The sequence below is a fragment of the Hyperoodon ampullatus genome (genome assembly GCF_949752795.1).
Source record: "Hyperoodon ampullatus genome assembly, chromosome: 3".
Taxonomy (NCBI): domain Eukaryota; kingdom Metazoa; phylum Chordata; class Mammalia; order Artiodactyla; family Ziphiidae; genus Hyperoodon; species Hyperoodon ampullatus.
In genome coordinates, this window is record NC_136916.1 from 43,364,107 (window position 1) to 43,382,386 (window position 18,280).

The 18,280-nt window shown below is 39.0% G+C and overlaps 1 protein-coding gene across 1 annotated transcript in view; it reads right to left on the reverse strand.

Moving 5' to 3' along the window:
• MYO5A (myosin VA) overlaps positions 1-18,280 on the reverse strand; it is a gene marked incomplete at both ends in the record, with an annotated part of 187,086 nt that overhangs the window by 104,987 nt on the left and 63,819 nt on the right. Inside the window, 3 exons of the mRNA XM_079699077.1 lie at positions 546-702; positions 14,026-14,170; positions 16,177-16,348. Of these exons, the coding sequence (XP_079555203.1) occupies positions 546-702; positions 14,026-14,170; positions 16,177-16,348 (474 nt within the window). The remainder of the gene's footprint in view (positions 1-545; positions 703-14,025; positions 14,171-16,176; positions 16,349-18,280) is intronic.

Sequence of the window (18,280 nt, forward strand, 5' to 3'; positions counted from 1 at the left end):
AGAAACTTGAGGAAATGAAGTGCCATTGCCAGCTACTTGGAGGCAACGATCCAATGGTAGGTTAAAAATGGAGGTTTATGGGGCTTCCCTGGTGGCGCAGTGGTTGAGAGTCCGCCTGCCGATGCAGGGGACACGGGTTTGTGCCCCGGTCCGGGAAGATCCCACATGCCGTGGAGCGGCTGGGCCCGTGAGCCATGGCCGCTGAGCCTGCGCGTCCGGAGCCTGTGCTCCGCAATGGGAAATGGGAGAGGCCACAACAGTGAGAGGCCCCGCGTACCGCAAAAAAAAAAAAAAAAAAAAAAAAAAAAAAAATCCAGGTTTATGGAATAAAGTAGATTCCTCTATAGCTAGACTTTACTCAAAATGTCTACCTTACTGAATTTTTACTTTTCCTAGATCTCTCACTAACATCCGGAAAAGTATTTTCCTACTATTACTGGTTGAGAGATCCTAGATTTTCTGACATGTGCTGTATCAATCAATTTTTTGAGCCTGTTTCTTAATGAGAGAATATAGTAAGAAGGCCATGGCTGCCTCTGCCTTACCTCCATGATGGGGTTGGATGCCAACACCTTTTCCTCAACATTGGCTTCACTGGCGGAACCACTTACAGTTGCAAAGTATCGCATGGCATACTTAGCTGAAACTGTTTTTCCTGCCCCAGACTCTCCACTTACAATGATGGACTGATTTCGTTCATCTCTGTAAAACAAAGAAGAGTAACTGACAGTGCTGCTCACTTTTGAATGTGATTAACATTATTTTCTCTGTATTCTCATCAATGAGCCATGGTGAGTTCCTGCTGGTTCACACATGCAAAAATGTGGGAAGGAACCTAAGAATGACATTTCCTAATAGAAAAAACTACTTATAAATTAACAATGAACAGAGAGGGAGAAGAAATATCAGGCATTAAATTAGAGAGCGTCACATCTAAGGATGAATCTGTAATAGTCTGAATTTTTTGTGTGTACATATCTCAAACACACTTTATTCCTAGAGAATTATTTTGGTCTATTATAGTACTGTTGTCAACCACCTTTAGAAGAGACAGGAGTTACAGCAAACAAATTTAGAAGAAAATACTACTTAATTGAAAAAAAAATTATCTACTAGCTAACTGTCCGTAGTGTCTCCCACAAACTCCAGCTCTTACTAAAGTACCCTCATTACCAGAGAAGAAATGGTTCATTTGTTGGCTGATTCATTCAAATATGTTAGAACTCAAAGACTACCAACTGGACTTCCCTGGTGGTGCAGTGGTTAAGAATCCGCCTGCCAATGCAGGGGACACGGGTTTGAGCCCTGGTCCAGGAAGATCCCACATGCCGCGGACCAACGAAGCCCGTGCACCACAACTACTGAGCCTGCTCTCTAGAGCCCGTGAACCACAACTACTCAGCCCACAAGCCACAACTACTGAAGCCTGCGTGCCTAGAGCCCATGCTCTGCAACAAGAGAAGCCACCGCAATGAGAAGCCCATGCATCAAAGAGTAGCCCCCGCTCCCTGCAACTAGATAAAGCCTGCGTGCAGCAATGAAGACCCAATGCAGCTAAATTAATTAATTAATTAATTTTAAAAAGACTATCTACTATTACATCTTTAATTCATTCATACAATGACTCAAAACTCTAGGTGAGGAACTTGCTCATAAGACTATCATTTCTTTGAGGATGAGGACCTATGTCACCATATCGTTAATATCCAGCAACTAGTCCAGAGTCTGACATGTCACAAGCGCTCAGTAAATCTGTATTGATTATAAGTAAATAAAACTTTAATAACCAACCTAGCCTAGGAATAAATCTGCTTCGGCTACAATTTCGACTGGGAAAGAAACTTCCACCTCCTAAGATGAAACCAGCAGTCAGCTTCAATCTATCAAATTAACTGAACAAGTACATAAAGGTAGTATCATTTTTGCCCTTAATTTATGGAGAGACAAGATGAGTTCAAAGGTTTTTAGGCCACAAGATTACGAGGTTATATCACTATAGAAGATGATCTTTTTATCTTTTAAAAGAAATGTATTTATCCAACAAACATTTAGCAAACACCTACTACGTGCCAAACATTGTGCTAAATACTAGAGATACAAGTTTAAAAAGCCATGATCTGCATCCTCAAGTGGTTGAGGGTCTGAGGGGAAAGACAAACTAATAATTAAAGATTATAATACATGGGATGGGATATTGAGAGGAGGAAGAGGTGATCAGGGAAGGCACCCTGGAGATGATACCTCAGCAAAGTCTAGAAAGATGAGTAAGAGAAAGCAAGCAAGGGAAAAGGAAGTTAGGAAGGAAACATTCCAGGGAAAGGAGATAACATAAATGAAGGCTCAGGGCTTCCCTGGTGGCGCAGTGGTTGAGAGTCCGCCTGCTGATGCAGGAGACACGGGTTCGTGCCCCGGTCTGGGAAGATCCCACATGCCGTGGAGCGGCTGGGCCCGTGAGCCATGGCTGCTGAGTCTATGCGTCTGGAGCCTGTGCTCTGCAACGGGAGAGGCCACAACAGTGAGAGGTCCGCATACCGCAAAAAAAAAAAAGAAAAAAAATGAAGGCTCAGATGCATGAGAAATTAGGAAACATCAGATAACTTAATTTGACTAGAACATGAAGTAATGACAGATAAGGTTGCAGAGGTTAACGAGAAATGGATCATAAAGATCTTACATGAGATGTTAAGGAATCTGAAGTTTACCTAAAGGTCATGGAGTACTACTGCAGGGTTTTAAACAGAAAATAAACAATCTAATTAGTAAAAATGCTCTGGCAGCAATGTGGATATGGGTGGCAGGGGTCCAGATGAAAAGGTATGAAAGTCTGAACAAAGACTGTGGTGGCCATGACTGAGAGAGGCAGATGGGTTTAAGAGACACCAAAGTGATAGAATCAAAAGTACCTGCAATAAGTTTCCAAAGTAGAAAGATTTTTCTATGGTAAAGGTTGTTTTTTCGTTGAGAAAGGGTGGTCACTGTATTATTTTACAAACTTTGAAAAATACAATAGGAGTACCCAACTCAGGCCTCATTAAGTACATTTACATCACACTACCAGCACCTGTAAGCAGCCTGTTCAGATGCTCTGACTCCCATACTGTGGGGAAAATCAGGAGGACCTAGGTGACACAAGGAATGTTTAATACTTATAGTAAAAGCTTGCATGTAACCCTCATTTTTATAAAACATCCTTGAACCTCATGCTATCTCATTCCCTTTTTATTTGAACTTCTAGACTTAACTGGATATTCCCACTGCCTCTGTTCATACATGCCTGATTTCAAGATAAATCACTCAAAAACACACAAAAAAACCCCAAACAGTTCTCATTGTGGGGCCAATGTCCCTTTTTTTCCATCACTTAGAATATTTTAATGTTCTCAGAATTGATGTCTTTGATACATTAATCAAGGACAGTATCATCAGTCTTTGGATTCCCTTCCAAAATATAACTAGAAAAATGATCTCTTCCTAATTCCTGCATGATCAGTTCTGTCACTACACCCTGTGTGATAGCTACCTTGACAAAATTCTCCCAGCATTCCTTCCAATAATAAACAAGGTGAAGAGGCTTCCACTAGTCTGACGAAAAGGAATTATTAGTGGGAACTGCTATCCTAAACTGTACTGCCTTTGAAATACTAGTTCAAGTCTTTATGACAAAATGTTACGTCAAAAAAAACGAGGCATTCATTATGTAGTAGCCCTTTCCTATACCATGGGGAAGAAGAGAACTGTTAAAGGAGATAAGGTTGAGGATTATTCAAATGAATCACACAGATTTGTACAAATACACACATATACACATTGATGTCAAGCACATACCAGATACATTTTCTCTTCCAGGATTTACAATCCTGGATCCATATGACCAACAATTTTTAAGGGACTTTATTATTTATTACATTTCCCTGACTTTGGCAGAGGCTTCCCTTCTTCTTGAAGCCTAGTAGAGCATTCCAATATATAAATAAGTACGACTTTTCCATTACATAATTTTCTCTGAGTCGGGCTCTGGTCTTCGATCTGTCATTTACCAATTTCATGACTTTGAGCAATTGCATGCCCTCTCTGGGTCACAGTTTCCCTTATTTTTAAGATTAAATAGCATCTAAAGTCTTTCTCAATTCTAAAGTACTATAACTTAAAAGTTAAACTAACCCCAGAATTGATTTTTCACATGTTGGATGGGCCATAGCCTGCAGTCTAAGCCAGGTAAACTCAAGTACAATTGGAATAGGACAGGCTTACAGATGCTTAGATGGGCTTGAAGGGCTGTACTTGAAATGGGCAAACATTTCTTCTCCGTAGGACCCCTGAATCTGAGATGGCCAAAATCAATAAAGGGCTACAAAGAGAAAAAATGTAAATTCCATCCCCCTGCTTTTAAATTAAGAACAGGAAACAGAAATCTTTATAAAGTAAGTACAGTAGTCTTTAAAACGTTTTTCAGTTATATGTGGCCACAGGAAGAAATGCCAAAAAGAGACAAGAGCAGAGACAGGTAGAAGTGGGGAGCCAACTAGAGACACAGAAGGGAGAAGGGTAATACATAATAAAGACATGCAAAGGGAAAAACAAGAAAAGTATAATAGAGATGTGGAGAAAATAGATAAAAACACCAGGGATAAAATATTTTATGGTTTTAAGGTGAATATCAGAGTCTACCCTACTGTATTTATTTGAGCTGTAAGCTTTAGATTGTTACATCTATGTAAATAATAATTTATTATTCTTCGAAAATTTGATTAGCTGGTCAGCCACTATTCACAATTCTTCAGGTTTCTCGTCCTTATAAGAACCTTCTTTTACTTTTGGGATGTAGATATCACTTCAAGGACCTGATAAAACCAAGTTAAGGAACAGAGATTCGCCACCCTTCATCAAGGACAGATCAATCTGGAGCATTCTAAGGATGCAGGAACTGAAAATTTATGATTTCTGGCTTGGCCAGTCCTCTCAAGGGCCCCTGCAATGATCCTAAATAGCCTGGGTACTGGGTGCCCCAAAGCAGAGGTGAACTCTTGTGGCCTGTTTCAGTCAATGTGCTTCCAGAGGCTATAATGTGAACAAAAAGCCACTACCTAAAAATACTGCTTCATTCATTCATGCAACAAATATGTAATAAGTAGCCACAATGTGCCAAACACTTTATGAAGATAAAAGACTCTAGGGTCATAGCCTATTGAGAGAGACTGAAAAGTGCAGTTTAAATACAGTGGAGTAATTACAAGAAAAGAGGTCTATCCAGGATATTATGAAAGCATGGAGAAGGGGTATAGAACTAGTGGAAGATGTGAGGAAGAGCTGTCAGGAAATGCTTTCTAGAGAAGGTGATGCCTGAATTGACTCCACATACGATAATTAGGAGAAAACTAGGTTGTATGGGGAAAATGCAATAGGAATTAAACTATGGAGAGGTACCTGAAACCCCAGGAAATAAATTATTCAAGGATAGACTATCTACTCTGGGTTGATGAAAGAGAGAGATGTTACACTTGAGTCTATATTCCTTCTATCTATATATCTATTTGGTTTGTCCAGGCTTTCCTTAGATTATATCTAGTAAGATTCATTTCATATCAGTTATATTATTTTATACATTTTCCTTCTGAACTTTACCCTTTAAAAATGTAATCTCTCTAGGTTATGGTGCTCATATTTTCCAAGACCATCATCTTGTCCTCTGCACACTTAATGAGCATACTTTCTATTCACATCCAGGTTGTTAATGAGGAAACTAAGTAATGCCAGCCTCAGACCTGACTCATGCAGGACTCACTTTATTATATCCACACACCTCAATGTTGACTCTCTCATAACCATCCACTGGGTGTTGCCATGTACCTTGGTTAAGTGCACAAGCACCTAGGTCTAATTTTTAGCTTATAAGTGAACATGTTCTCATGAAACAAAATCTAGAGTTTTATTTTCTTGCAGGCACTCAGTCTAATTGCTTCTCCTTTATCTGATCCCTTGCTAAAAAGGAAAATTATTAAGTTAGTGTAATATAATGCTTTCTTCCAACATTGTGTATATACTGTGATGTGGCTGTCACTTGAGACTCTAATCCTTATTTCTCTTGTTAGAGAGGTGCTAAGTTTTTCTACATTTTTATCACTTGTCAAACCTCAAGCTGCTCAGCTCTGTTTCTCCAAGATTTCTGCTCTTGATCAATCCCAAGAAGATTTACACTCTAAAGTGGATACTAGACAATGAGTTCACAAGACAATGTGTAGTATTAGTTTTTAAGTATAAATATTTACCATAAGACTGGGCTGGCACACTGATGAAAGCTGCGCTAGAGAGGCAGAGAGATTATTCAGGAAATGAAAATAAGCGTTTCCTGGAGATACACCAAATTCCTGCTGAGAAGTCTGTCACATGACTATCAGATCTTCTCATGTCAATCTGACTTTTCTGTTCCATCAGTATAGAGCCTATGAAATTAATATAAAGATTCCATAACAAAAATAGCCAATTTTTTCCAGTTATACATATTCTTTTTTTAATATTCTTTTCCATTATGGTTTATCATAGGGTACTGAATATAGTGTCCTGTGCTATACAGTAAGACCCTGTTGTTTATCTGTCCTATATGTAAAAGCTTACAGCTGCTAACCTCAACCTCCCACTCACTCCCTCCCCCAACCCCCTCCCCCTTGGCAACCACCAGTCTGTTCTCTATGTTTATGATTCTGTTTCTGTTTCATAGATAAGTTCATTTGTGTCATATTTTAGATTCCACATATAAGTGATATCATATGGTATTTGTCTTTCTCTCAGAAATAGCCAATTTTATTTGTTTGTAACTTTTATAGACTCATATACTTACTGTACTTTATTCCTACTACAAACTTATTGGGTAGATAGTTCTCAGTAAGTCCCAAATTCATATAGTAAAGAATTCTGAAGAGGAATCATTTATCAGGAACTGAGGTGGTCTCAAAGTAAAACTTGAGTGGGATCATGAAGAATAAATAGAAACCAGGCAGATAATGGAGCATGGAGAAGGATATTCTAGGCTGAATAAAAGGTACAGAAATAAAAGTATGCAATGTTAGTTAATCTGAGGGAATAGATTAATATTGTGAAAATATTGTGTTAGAATAGGGTCATATAGTTGGAAGTAAGAAAATTAAACAACAAAGAAGAAAGGCTCTGTAGCCTCAGAGCTTGATTCATATCTCAGCTCCCAGATACTATTTATTAGCATGATAGTCTGAAAGTTACTTTCCTTGGTCTCCTCATTTGTAAAGCAGGGGTGATGATGTCTGCTCCCAGGGGTGTAATGAAGATTAGAGGTAACATGCCTGACATCATGCTTGGCACATAGTATACCTCTAAACATGGTAGCTGCTAACTAATAGAAGTTAATTCACATTTATATATCATACATAAAATTCCTTATCAGGTAGCATGTCTGCTTGCCTAAGTAGGAATACTTGGTACCACATGGCAGGTGAGTCACAATTGGCAACAGGAGAGATTTTATAATCTATAACAGCCAGCATCCACTTGGCCAATAGACCTTAGAAGAGTGAAGCATTCAGAGTCTGCCTAAACAAATGCAAGAGGGGCCATCCTAAGGAAAGGCCTAGCAAGAGAGTCAGGAAGAATAAAACCCGATGAGAGGCTAAAATGAACAGAAAGAGAATGCAGACATGAGACTCCATGATGATGAAGACCATGATGACAGTAACAGCTTATATTTAAACAGTGTTTTTCAAAGTGCTTTTTATGTTTATCATCTAACGTAATTTTCACCTCTGAAGTAAGCATGATAAATATTATCTTTTCTTCATTGGGGGAAACAATAACACAGAGAGGTCAGATGGCTTATCCAAGTTTAGAGTAGAGTTGGGTTGTTATACCCCACATCTCCTGGTTTCCAGAAGAAAAGTCTATACTATGCTCCTTCTGCTTTGCTACAAGCTCCTTATCATAGCCTGCCCTCCACTAGAAAGAGTAAAAGACTTATGCATTAGTGCCCATGAAACTGAAAGGTAACAAGTGTGTACAACAGAATGCCTTAAATGTAAAGCTAGACCATCTAGTGCAAGTGTTCTATTTTATAGGTGATAAAACTGAGGCCCTGGGAGACCAGAAGATTTAAGCTTATATAGTTATTTATTGATGGAGCTGTGACTAGTATAGATATCTTTTCCATTACACTAAGGTTATGAATATAACTCTCTAATTTATTTCAAGAAAACTCATAAATGAAACTTAATCGATCAAATTTATTTGCTCTACCATTAACAAGGGAGGAAAAAAATACCAAATCAAAGCAATCAATATTACTTGGTTTTAAGGAAACAAAAAGAAGCAAACAAACAAAAAAAACCCTGATGCTTTAAGGAATATAATATTGTGATTTAGTTATCAGACTGCAATGAGTTTCAGCATGAGAAAAGACTGGCAAGAATGTGAGGCATGGGCTTCCCTGGCGGCGCAGTGGTTGAGAGTCATGCAGGGGACATGGGTTCGTGTCCCGGTCCGGGAAGATCCCACATGCTGCGGAGCGGCTAGGCCCGTGAGCCATGGCCGCTGAGCCTGCGTTTCCGGAGCCTGTGCTCCGCAAAATGGGAGAGGCCACAACAGTGAGAGGCCCGTGTACTGCAAAAAAAAAAAAAAAAAAGTGAGGCAAAAATGGTGAAACAAAAATATAAGAGGGCTTCCCTGGTGGCGCAGTGGTTGAGAGTCCGCCTGCTGACGCAGGGGACACAGGTTCGTGCCCCGGTCCGGGAAGATCCCACATGCCGTGGAGCGGCTGGGCCCGTGAGCCATGGCCGCTGAGCCTGAGCGTCCGGAGCCTGTGCTCCGCAACGGGAGAGGCCACAACAGAGAGGCCCACGTACTGCAAAAAATAAAAAAAAAAAAAAGAAGATACAGCAGCCCACTGACTTTTTCTCCTCTGTAAGCCAATGGGACTGTTAAAATTAAGAGGCTAGTCTATGAAGGGGTGCTTTTCTCTGTAAGGGGAAAGAAGTCATGAGTCAAGGATCCTGATTATGCTACTGTCACTGGACATGTATCTACTGGGGAAGAATCACTCGTGTCAGCTTTGCTTTGAGGATAGATGTTGAAAATGCCATTTCGACCTTAAAGATCTAAAACAGAACTGCACCCCCTTCCTCCTCCCACCCTCCCACCCCACATGCACAACCTGCTCTGCCTGCAATCTCTCCATCTCAGTAAACAGCAACTCCAGCATTTTAGGTGCTCAGATCAAATACTTTGCTGCCATCCCTGACTTCTCTTTTTCTCTCATACCCCCACATAAGCAAGCCTTGGTACATTCTACCTTAAAAATTTATCCAGAATCCATCCACTTCTTACCATCTCCAATTATATTCTCCTTAATTAGATTATTAGCTCTTGCTTGGATCAATGCAAAATCCTCCTGACTAGTCTCGTGGATTCGACCATTGTCACCATTACATTCTGTTCTTTGGTTTGGGTTTTTTTTTTTCCTAACTTTACTTTTGATATGATTTCAAACTCACAGAAAATTGCAAAAATAGTAAAATGAACTCCTGTATATGCTTTATTCAGATTCACCAATTGTTTAGGTTTTGCTCATTTGTTTCATAAATGTCTCTGTTTCTCTTATTCTGATATTTTCTGAAACATTTGGGAATAGGTTATAGACATGATGACTCCTATGTATTTTAAAGTATATTTCCTAAGAACAGTGACATTGCTCTTTCATATTGATCGTGATCAAAATCAGAAAATGTAATGTTGATATAACAGTATTGTTTAATCCACAGTCTATATTCCAATTTTTTTCAATCATCCAGCAATGCCCCCTACAAAGTTACCTTCTCTCCCCCATCATCAAGGATTCAATTCCAAATATTCACCGCATTTAATTGGCATGTTTCCTCTATCTCCTTTAATCAGGAATAGTTCCTCAGTCTTTCTTTGACTTTTTTGACCTTGCTAATTCTGAAGAATATATAGAGTTATTTTGTAGTATGCATCTCATTTTCAGTTTTTCTGAGTTTCCTCATGATTAGATTCAGGATATACATTTTTGGTATCTATCATCAATTTTTTTTTTTTATTAGTTTCTGCTTTATAACAAAGTGAATCAGTCATACATATACATCTGTTCCCACATCCCCTCCCTCATGCATCTCCCTCCCTCCCACCCTCCCCATCCCACCCCTCCAGGCGGTCACAAAGCACCGAGCTGTCTATCATCAATTTTTAACACAGCTGCCAGATCATGCCATTCCTCTGCTCAAAACCCACACTTAGAGAAAAAGTCAAATTTGCTATAATAGTCCTCAAGGCTTTGTATGGTCCCTGCAATTGCTAATCTCTTTGTCTGGAATATTCTTCCCCCAGATACCTGAACAGCTTGCTTTCTCCTTTCCTTCATGTTATTACTCAAAAGACAGCTTCTTTATGGAGTTGGACAATGTCATCAACTTATGTATGTAAAAACAAACATCTAAGGATAGCCAGGAAAATAATGAAAAAGACAAACTATGAGGGGGTTTAATGGTATCAGACACTGAGACATACTATAAAGCCACTATAATCAAAGCAGTGTGGTACTTGGACATGAATAAAGAAAGTGGAAAGAACAGAGCCAAGAAATTGACCCAAGAACAAAAGAAGATTTAGGATATGATGAATTTTAGGTGGCATCTCAAATAACTGGGGCAAAGATGGGCCTCTTAATAAGTGATGCTAAGATAACTGGGTAGCCATTTAGAAAAAAGATAAATTTAGATCCATATCTCTCATAATTCAAAAGTATAAACTTCAATGGGATCAGTGATCCAAAGGTAAATTATAAAACAATACAAGGACTAGAAGAAAAGATTAAATTCTCTTTTACCTTGGTGTAGGGAAAGGTTTTCTAGCAATGACTCAAAATCCACAGCAATAAAAAAAAAAGATTAATACATTTGTATGGAAAAGGACCATAAACAAAATCAAACTGGGGGGAAGTATTTGCAGTATATAACACAGGTTAAGGGCTAATATACCTAATATATATATTCTTTTAACTCTTAAAATTGAGGATCAAAGAAACAAAAACACAACAGAAAAGTGGAAAAAGACGTGAATGGACAATTCAGCCCATAAACAAAGAAACAAACAGAAAAAAAGTGAACTGCTCTTAAACATATGAAAAGATGTTTGAACTTACTCATATTTAAAGAAATGCAGATGAAAACAACATTGAGATACCATTAAATTGGCAAGAATTAAAAACAAAGATTATACATTCTGTTGATAAAGCTATGGGGAAATAGGCACTCTTGAACATTTTTGGCAGGAATGAAAACCAGAACAACTCTGCCAGAGGGAATTTGGCAGTATATTTACACCTACCTTTTGACCTACCAACACCACTTTTAGTAACTTACCTGAAGCTACACCTCTAAAAATACAAAAATGTGCTCCATCCTCAACCTGTCTTCTTAAAGGCCAGTCAACGTTACTGCAATAGTACTGAACACTGTGTAACCCAATGCAGGCAAATTAGCCTTTGGGGACAAGACCGTGTACACTGTGAAGCCAAATATCCAGAACCCCAACCCTGCTGTGTACTAGCTGAGAGGCCCCAAATCCAGCAACACCTCCATCTGCTTATACACCGATTTTGATTTTCAAAACATTGTGTTGCAAGTCACCAGGCCATGATGCTCAGCTCAAACAGCACTGTGCTAGACATGGGGGTCACAGGTTCCAAGAGCAACTGGGTCCTGGCTTGGAGCAAAAGCACCAATTTTGGGCATGAAGACACGTTCAACAAGACCTTCTACCCCAGCTCAAGAATTCCTGTGATGCCAAGTTGGTAGAGAAAAGCTCTGAAACAGATATGAACCTAAACTTCCAAAGCCTGTCAGTGATCAGGTTCTGCACGCCCCTCCTGAAAGTGGTTGGGGTTAACCTAATCATGGCGCTGTGGCTGTGGTCCAGTTGAGGTCGCCAAGAACGTGAGAGTCCCTTGCTCCATCTCCCTTTGCTCCCCATCACTCCTCATGTCCCTCTTCAAGCAGAGAGGTGCACTCTCTGCCCCTGTGGACAAGAAGTCTCCCTCCACCTCTCTGGCCCCCTGGCAATATCACCAACTGGGCTGTACCAAATATTTGTGATCAAGATATTGAAGAACTGCCCAACACTGCTGCTACCCACTCTGTTACCTCATTGCTGCTTGCCATTGCCCGACATTCCCAGCAGAGATGGGGACTGCTGCAGCCTCTTCCGGCTCTGAAGAAACTCCCTACCTCCCCCACCACCACCGTCCCCACCCCTGAGATTGCCTCTGATGTCCCAGTGGAAGATGGACCCCCCACGGGTTCTCTTGAGCTCTAGCTCCTGGAGAATGTTGTGCGCAGTTTATATTTTTTAAATAGTGTTCATAAAGACATACATATCACCCTCTTCCCCAAGATGTGAACAAAACCATCTCATTATCTAGGCCTTTGCTCCACTGTGTATCTGGGTCACGTTGTATATTTTGCTGCCATAGCTTCATTAAAAGCAATTCGGAAGAGCAATAAATAAATACAAAAATGTATGTGCACAAGGTTATTTACTGTAGCACTGTTTGCAATTGCAAAATATTGAAAACAATCTAAGTGATAATATATGGGAGAGTGGTTGAATAAATTAATAAAGTGGTGGGGAAGAAAGGAACCAACCTAAGTAACTTTGGAAACTGGCACTTTATATTACATAAGGCTAAAGACAAAATAAATTGGACGCAAATGTACTTGAGTGGTAAATTTGCTTTACACAGGGGTATGGGTTAGCATTTCTGATACAAAGAGTATTCCAGGATTGAGCAAACAAGTAAATATACAATAGATAATGAGAGCCAGGGTTTTCAAGGTCAAAAAAAAAGTTAAAAGAAGGAAAAAGAAATCAAGAATAAAAATTGTGGTGTTGAACTGGATTTGGAGGTATCAGTGTGAACTTATGGTTTTTAATATATATATTAAATATACAAATAGGTATGTGCATGTGTATGCGTGTAAAAAGTGCAAAGTCTTTCCTACTTAGAGAAAGGTAAATTAAAACAACACTAGAGGCTTCCCTGGTGGCGCAGTGGTTGAGAGTCCGCCTGCCGATGCAGAGGACATGGGTTCGTGCCCCGGTCCGGGAAGATCCCACATGTCGCGGAGCGGCTAGGCCCGTGAGCCATGGCCGCTGAGCCTGCGCGTCCGGAGGCTGTGCTCCGCAACGGGAGAGGTCACAACAGTGAGAGGCCCCAAAAAAAAAACCAAAAAAACAAAAAACCACCACTAGGATACCATTTCTCACCTGTCAGACTATTTTTCTATGCATGCATAGTTTTACATTACATTATATTATCAAGAGTATAATCTAGTCTTGAAAATAGCTTTTTTTCTCCCATTCTCCACTCTCAAAATAATAGGGTTCCCCGATTAACATCAAAGACATTTCCCTGATGCTGTTCAGGATCACTGATGCCCCAGCATCTGCTAACCTTAAAATTCACACTTTCCTTGAGATTTAATTCTACCAGATACAGACAGATTTCTTTCAGCACTTAGGCCTTTTAGTTCTGGTCTGCCACTCACTAGCTGAATGACATTGGGCAAGTCACTTAATACCTACAAACCTTGATCCACTCATCTGTAAAACATAACATCTGTCCTTGCATGGTCACAGAATTACAATGAGATTCCAAAGGTAGTTTTTAAAAACTATATGTCCTTTTACAAATGTTAGGCTATTTTAATAATAATGCAGGCCAGGGACTTCCCTGGCAGTCCAGTGGTTAAGACTCCACACCTCCACTGCAAGGGGCGTGGGTTAGATCCCTGGTCAGGGAACTAAGATCCCACATGCCACACGGCACGGCCCCCCCAAAAAAATGCAGGCCATCTGAGACAGATCAATCAAGGCTGTTTAATTAATAATTTACTAGTTGTTATTCACTGTATTTTAAAATATCTGTGACTCAGCAAAGAAGAAATTATCACATCTAATAAAAGTCATGAAATAATAAATAGAGCTTCCACCAACCTGGCCATTTGCTTGTAAGCTTCCTCAGCTACTGCAAAGATATGTGGATCCATATCACCCATGTTCTGACCACTATATGCATTAATAATATCTTCTCCATAAATAGGCAGCTGTTCATAAGGATTTATAGCTACTAGGACTATACCTGGGGAGAAAGGTAAAAAAAAGCAAAAGAAGAAGTCAATAATATCCTCATGGGCATATCAAACTTGGTAAAGTGAGAATCATAGTTAATACTAATTCGATTTCAGTTAATACTGAACTAACAAATTGTTAAGGGTCAAAATATATCATAGCCTTTGCCTCTGAACACATTATACCTAGTCCTAACTAAAACACCATTTACAAACTAGACTAGGTGATTTAAAATAATAAAAACTGTGGCAATGTTGAAAGGACTTTAAATATTTTTGTAATATTTAAACCAAAAATTCCACTTCTAGAAATTTATCCAAATGAAATAATCATAGATTCACATAAAGGTTTTTTTTAAATAAAGATGTTTATCATAATGTTATTCATAACAGTGAAAAGTGGAAACAAAGTATATAATAAAGGGAGAGTGGTTTATGTATAGCACAGGGAACTATATTCAATATCCTGTGGTAAACCTTAATGGAAAAGGATGAAAAAAAAAAATATATATATGTACAACTGAGTCACTTTGCTGTATAGCAAAAACTAAACACAACGTTGTGAATCAACTATACTTCAATAAAATTTTTTTTAAAAAGGGAGAGTGGTTTAATACATATTATTATATCCATGTAACAGACTATTGAGCTACCACCACAAATCATGTTTATAAAAAATATTAAGTGTCACAGGAAAACATGACACAAAACTATATATAGACTGATTCCAATTTTATATCTATTTATACTCTCACATATACACACAGAATATAAGACAACATAATACTGGTTATTTTTCAGTGGTGAATTACATGTAATTCTTTTTCATTTTTTATACTTTTTTTGGTATTTCCTTAACTTTTACAGCAAGTATATATTAACTTAATAAAGTCATTCATTCAACAAATATTTGACTACATCTAGCTTTCAAGTCATTTCTAAGTGCTATATTGACAACAGTAAACAAACAAAAAGACGAATCTAAATGGAGTATAACCTTTAAAAATTGTGGGGACTTCCCTGGTGACACAGTGGTTAAGAATTCACCTGCGAATGCAGGGGACATGGGTTCCATCCCTGGTCCAGGAAGATCCCACATGCCGTGGAGCAACTAAGCCTATGCGCCACAACTACTGAGCCTGCTCTAGAGCCTGTGAGCCACAACAACTGAGCCCACGGGCCACAACTACTGAAGCCCTCGTGCCTCGAGTCCGTGTTCTGCAAGAAGAGAAGCCACCACAATGAGAAGCCCGCACACCACAACAAAGAGTAGTCCCTGTTCGCTGCAACTGGAGAAAGTCCATGTGCAGCAACAAAGACGCAACACAGCCAAAAAAAGCAAAACAAAAGTGTATCACTGTACTGTACACCTGTAAGTTATATAACATTGTACATCAATTATATTTCAATAAAAATTTTTTTAACAAAAGGAAAAAATTTTGCCCTCATGAACCTTATATTCTAGAGGGAAATTCAGACAATAAAATAAGTAAGAAAAATATATATCATAGGTTAGACAGTAGTAAGGAAAAGGGGGGAAAATTAAACAGAGAAGGAAGATAGACACCTAGGAGAAGAAAAGATAGGGCGGACAGGAAAGGCTTCACTGAGAAGGTAGCATATGTGCAAGAAAAAAATAAATGGAAGAAAAATGAAAATTGAGAAAAAGAAATATTCAGTTAATAGGTAGGGAAGAAAAAGAGCAAATATCAAGGATATAAAAGGTATAAATTCTTTTAAGAAGAAAAGATTCCTTTCCAAAACAGGAGCGTAATGACGAAATGCTGAGTGCTGAGTTGGGTACACCAAACAAAGAGACTTAGAAGGAAATGAATGGAAATCCCAGACCTGGGTCTCAGCAGAGAATGATTAGTGAAAGAAGGATAAGAAGTCAGTAGAGAAAAAAGAGCTGGGGACATGGGAGAAAATAAGAATTGTCCCCATGCACAATATTTCCATGGCCCTGTCCATTAAAGAAAAGAATTCGCAGCTCACTCAGACAGCAACGCACACTCACCACAATATGTATAAATAAGTTTGGAATCAATAAAGCGGACTCTGAGATTGTGGAGTACAGCAGGCTCGTGAAGATAGCTGAGGGCTGTGAGGTCATTTTCACCCACAAGTATGTCAGGGTTTCTTAAGTGAGGCAGTTCCTTCTTCGTTGGATCTAGACAATATTCCAAATCCTGAAAATGCACAAGATATAGCATCTGGATAAAAAATGACAATAAACCCAAAACAGGCACATACATTTTGCTTATTTCCTATTCCTGATTTGCTTCTCAGCTATTAAATGAATTATTTTCCTGGCACCTTTCAAAACCACAGAAACTGGTGGAAATGGCAAAAAAAATAAGGAGAGTCTTTGTTTTCACTAGATGTATTAACTCATATTAACAATTTTTGATAATACACTTTGAAAAGTCAAAGCCTAGAATTTTTTTTACCTAGTTACTAGACCAGAGTTTTTAATCTTTAGTTAAATAAGCTTTTTTTTTTTCCTCTTCACCTATTATAAGTGACAGACAGCATAAGAGAATGCTAAGAGCTTGGCTCTAGAGCCAGATCAACCCAGGTTCAAATACTAAAACTGGTACTTACTCCTTTTGTGGTCTTGAGTATGTTATTTAACCTAAATCTTTCATCTGTAAAATGGGCATAATGGAAATAGCTCATAGGGGTGTGGTAAAAATTAAGTGAGACAATGCCTGGTATGTGCTAAGTACTTGGGAACTCCTGAACCCTGAGAGTTCCAAGAATCCCCTAAAATTAGGTGTTAACACTTTGTGTGTATGCACATATGTGTAAATATATACATATATGTGTATTTTTTTAAAAACACAGTCCATAGTTTTTATTCAACTTTTAATGAGATGCTTGGGCCCCCAAATTAAGAAGTACTACTCACTTTAAAGCCAAGGGAATATGGCTTTATGGCAAAGCCAAGCATGGAGATTGTTACTCAACTATGTATTAAGGACAAACAACACACGACACATGAAAAGGAAAAAAAAAGGCAATATAATTGCAGAGAGGGACAAGCTTATTTTGTAAAAAGACTTTTGTTAATACTTTTGTTAATACTAAAGAGATATATAGAGGTCAAATGTTCAAATCAGGTTGGAATTACTGCAAAATGGGGAGGAAATTTTTACAATCTGCCCCTCGACCTCTCTCTGCCTGTTTATTAGGGTATAATAATAAAACTTTTCCAAAGCAGACTGGTCCTTGCATTGGCTCCTGCCATACAAAAGCGCCACTTCTGGCTGTGTGATCTCAGATAGACTGCTTAACGTCTTGGCTTCCTTATTTGGAAAATGGTTATGATACCACCTGTGAACCCACAGGATTGCTGTGAGAATTAACATAAGAAAATATAGGGACTCCCCTGGTGGTCCAGTGGTTAAGACTCTGCCCTTCCACTGCAGGGGGCACGGGTTTGATCCCTGGTTGGGGAACTAATATCCCACATGCATGGCCAAAAAAAAAGAAGAAAATATAGCCTACGGTACCTAACATTGTGCCGCACAGAGTGGATGATCAATGAATGTTGAATAAATTGATTCCTTAGTTGGCAGTCAAGGCCCTCCTAATCTGGCCTAATTCTTCCCTGCCTTCTTTCTGAATAATCTCCTTGTCTCTGTTTTGCTCTCCTAAAATTCATTCTCCATACTGCCAACAGTGAGTCCTTTCTAAAACACAAACCTGGCAGCCTTCTTCTGTTTAAAAACACTACAATCACTCCCCATAGCATACCAGTTGAAGTCCAAGAGTTTCAGCATGAACACTAGGCCCTCTGTGATCTGGTTCCCACCTCCATCCTCTTGCCAGTCCTGTACCCTCACTTCACATCCCAACAACATGGAACTTGTGCAGTTCCCCAAACACACATCACTGTACAAGCCTCCGTGCCTTTGTCCATGCTTTTCTAGATCCCTGAAATGCACTCCTCCTTGTCTACTCATTCTTTAGACAATGCCTCTCTGACCCTTAACCTTCACCAGTTCCTCTGGCCACTACCCACTCTGTTCTATTTTTGTTTCTTGTTTATATTTATTATATCATGTGTCACACTATTCATAAGTATATGTACTTCTCTTACCTGACATTAATGTCAG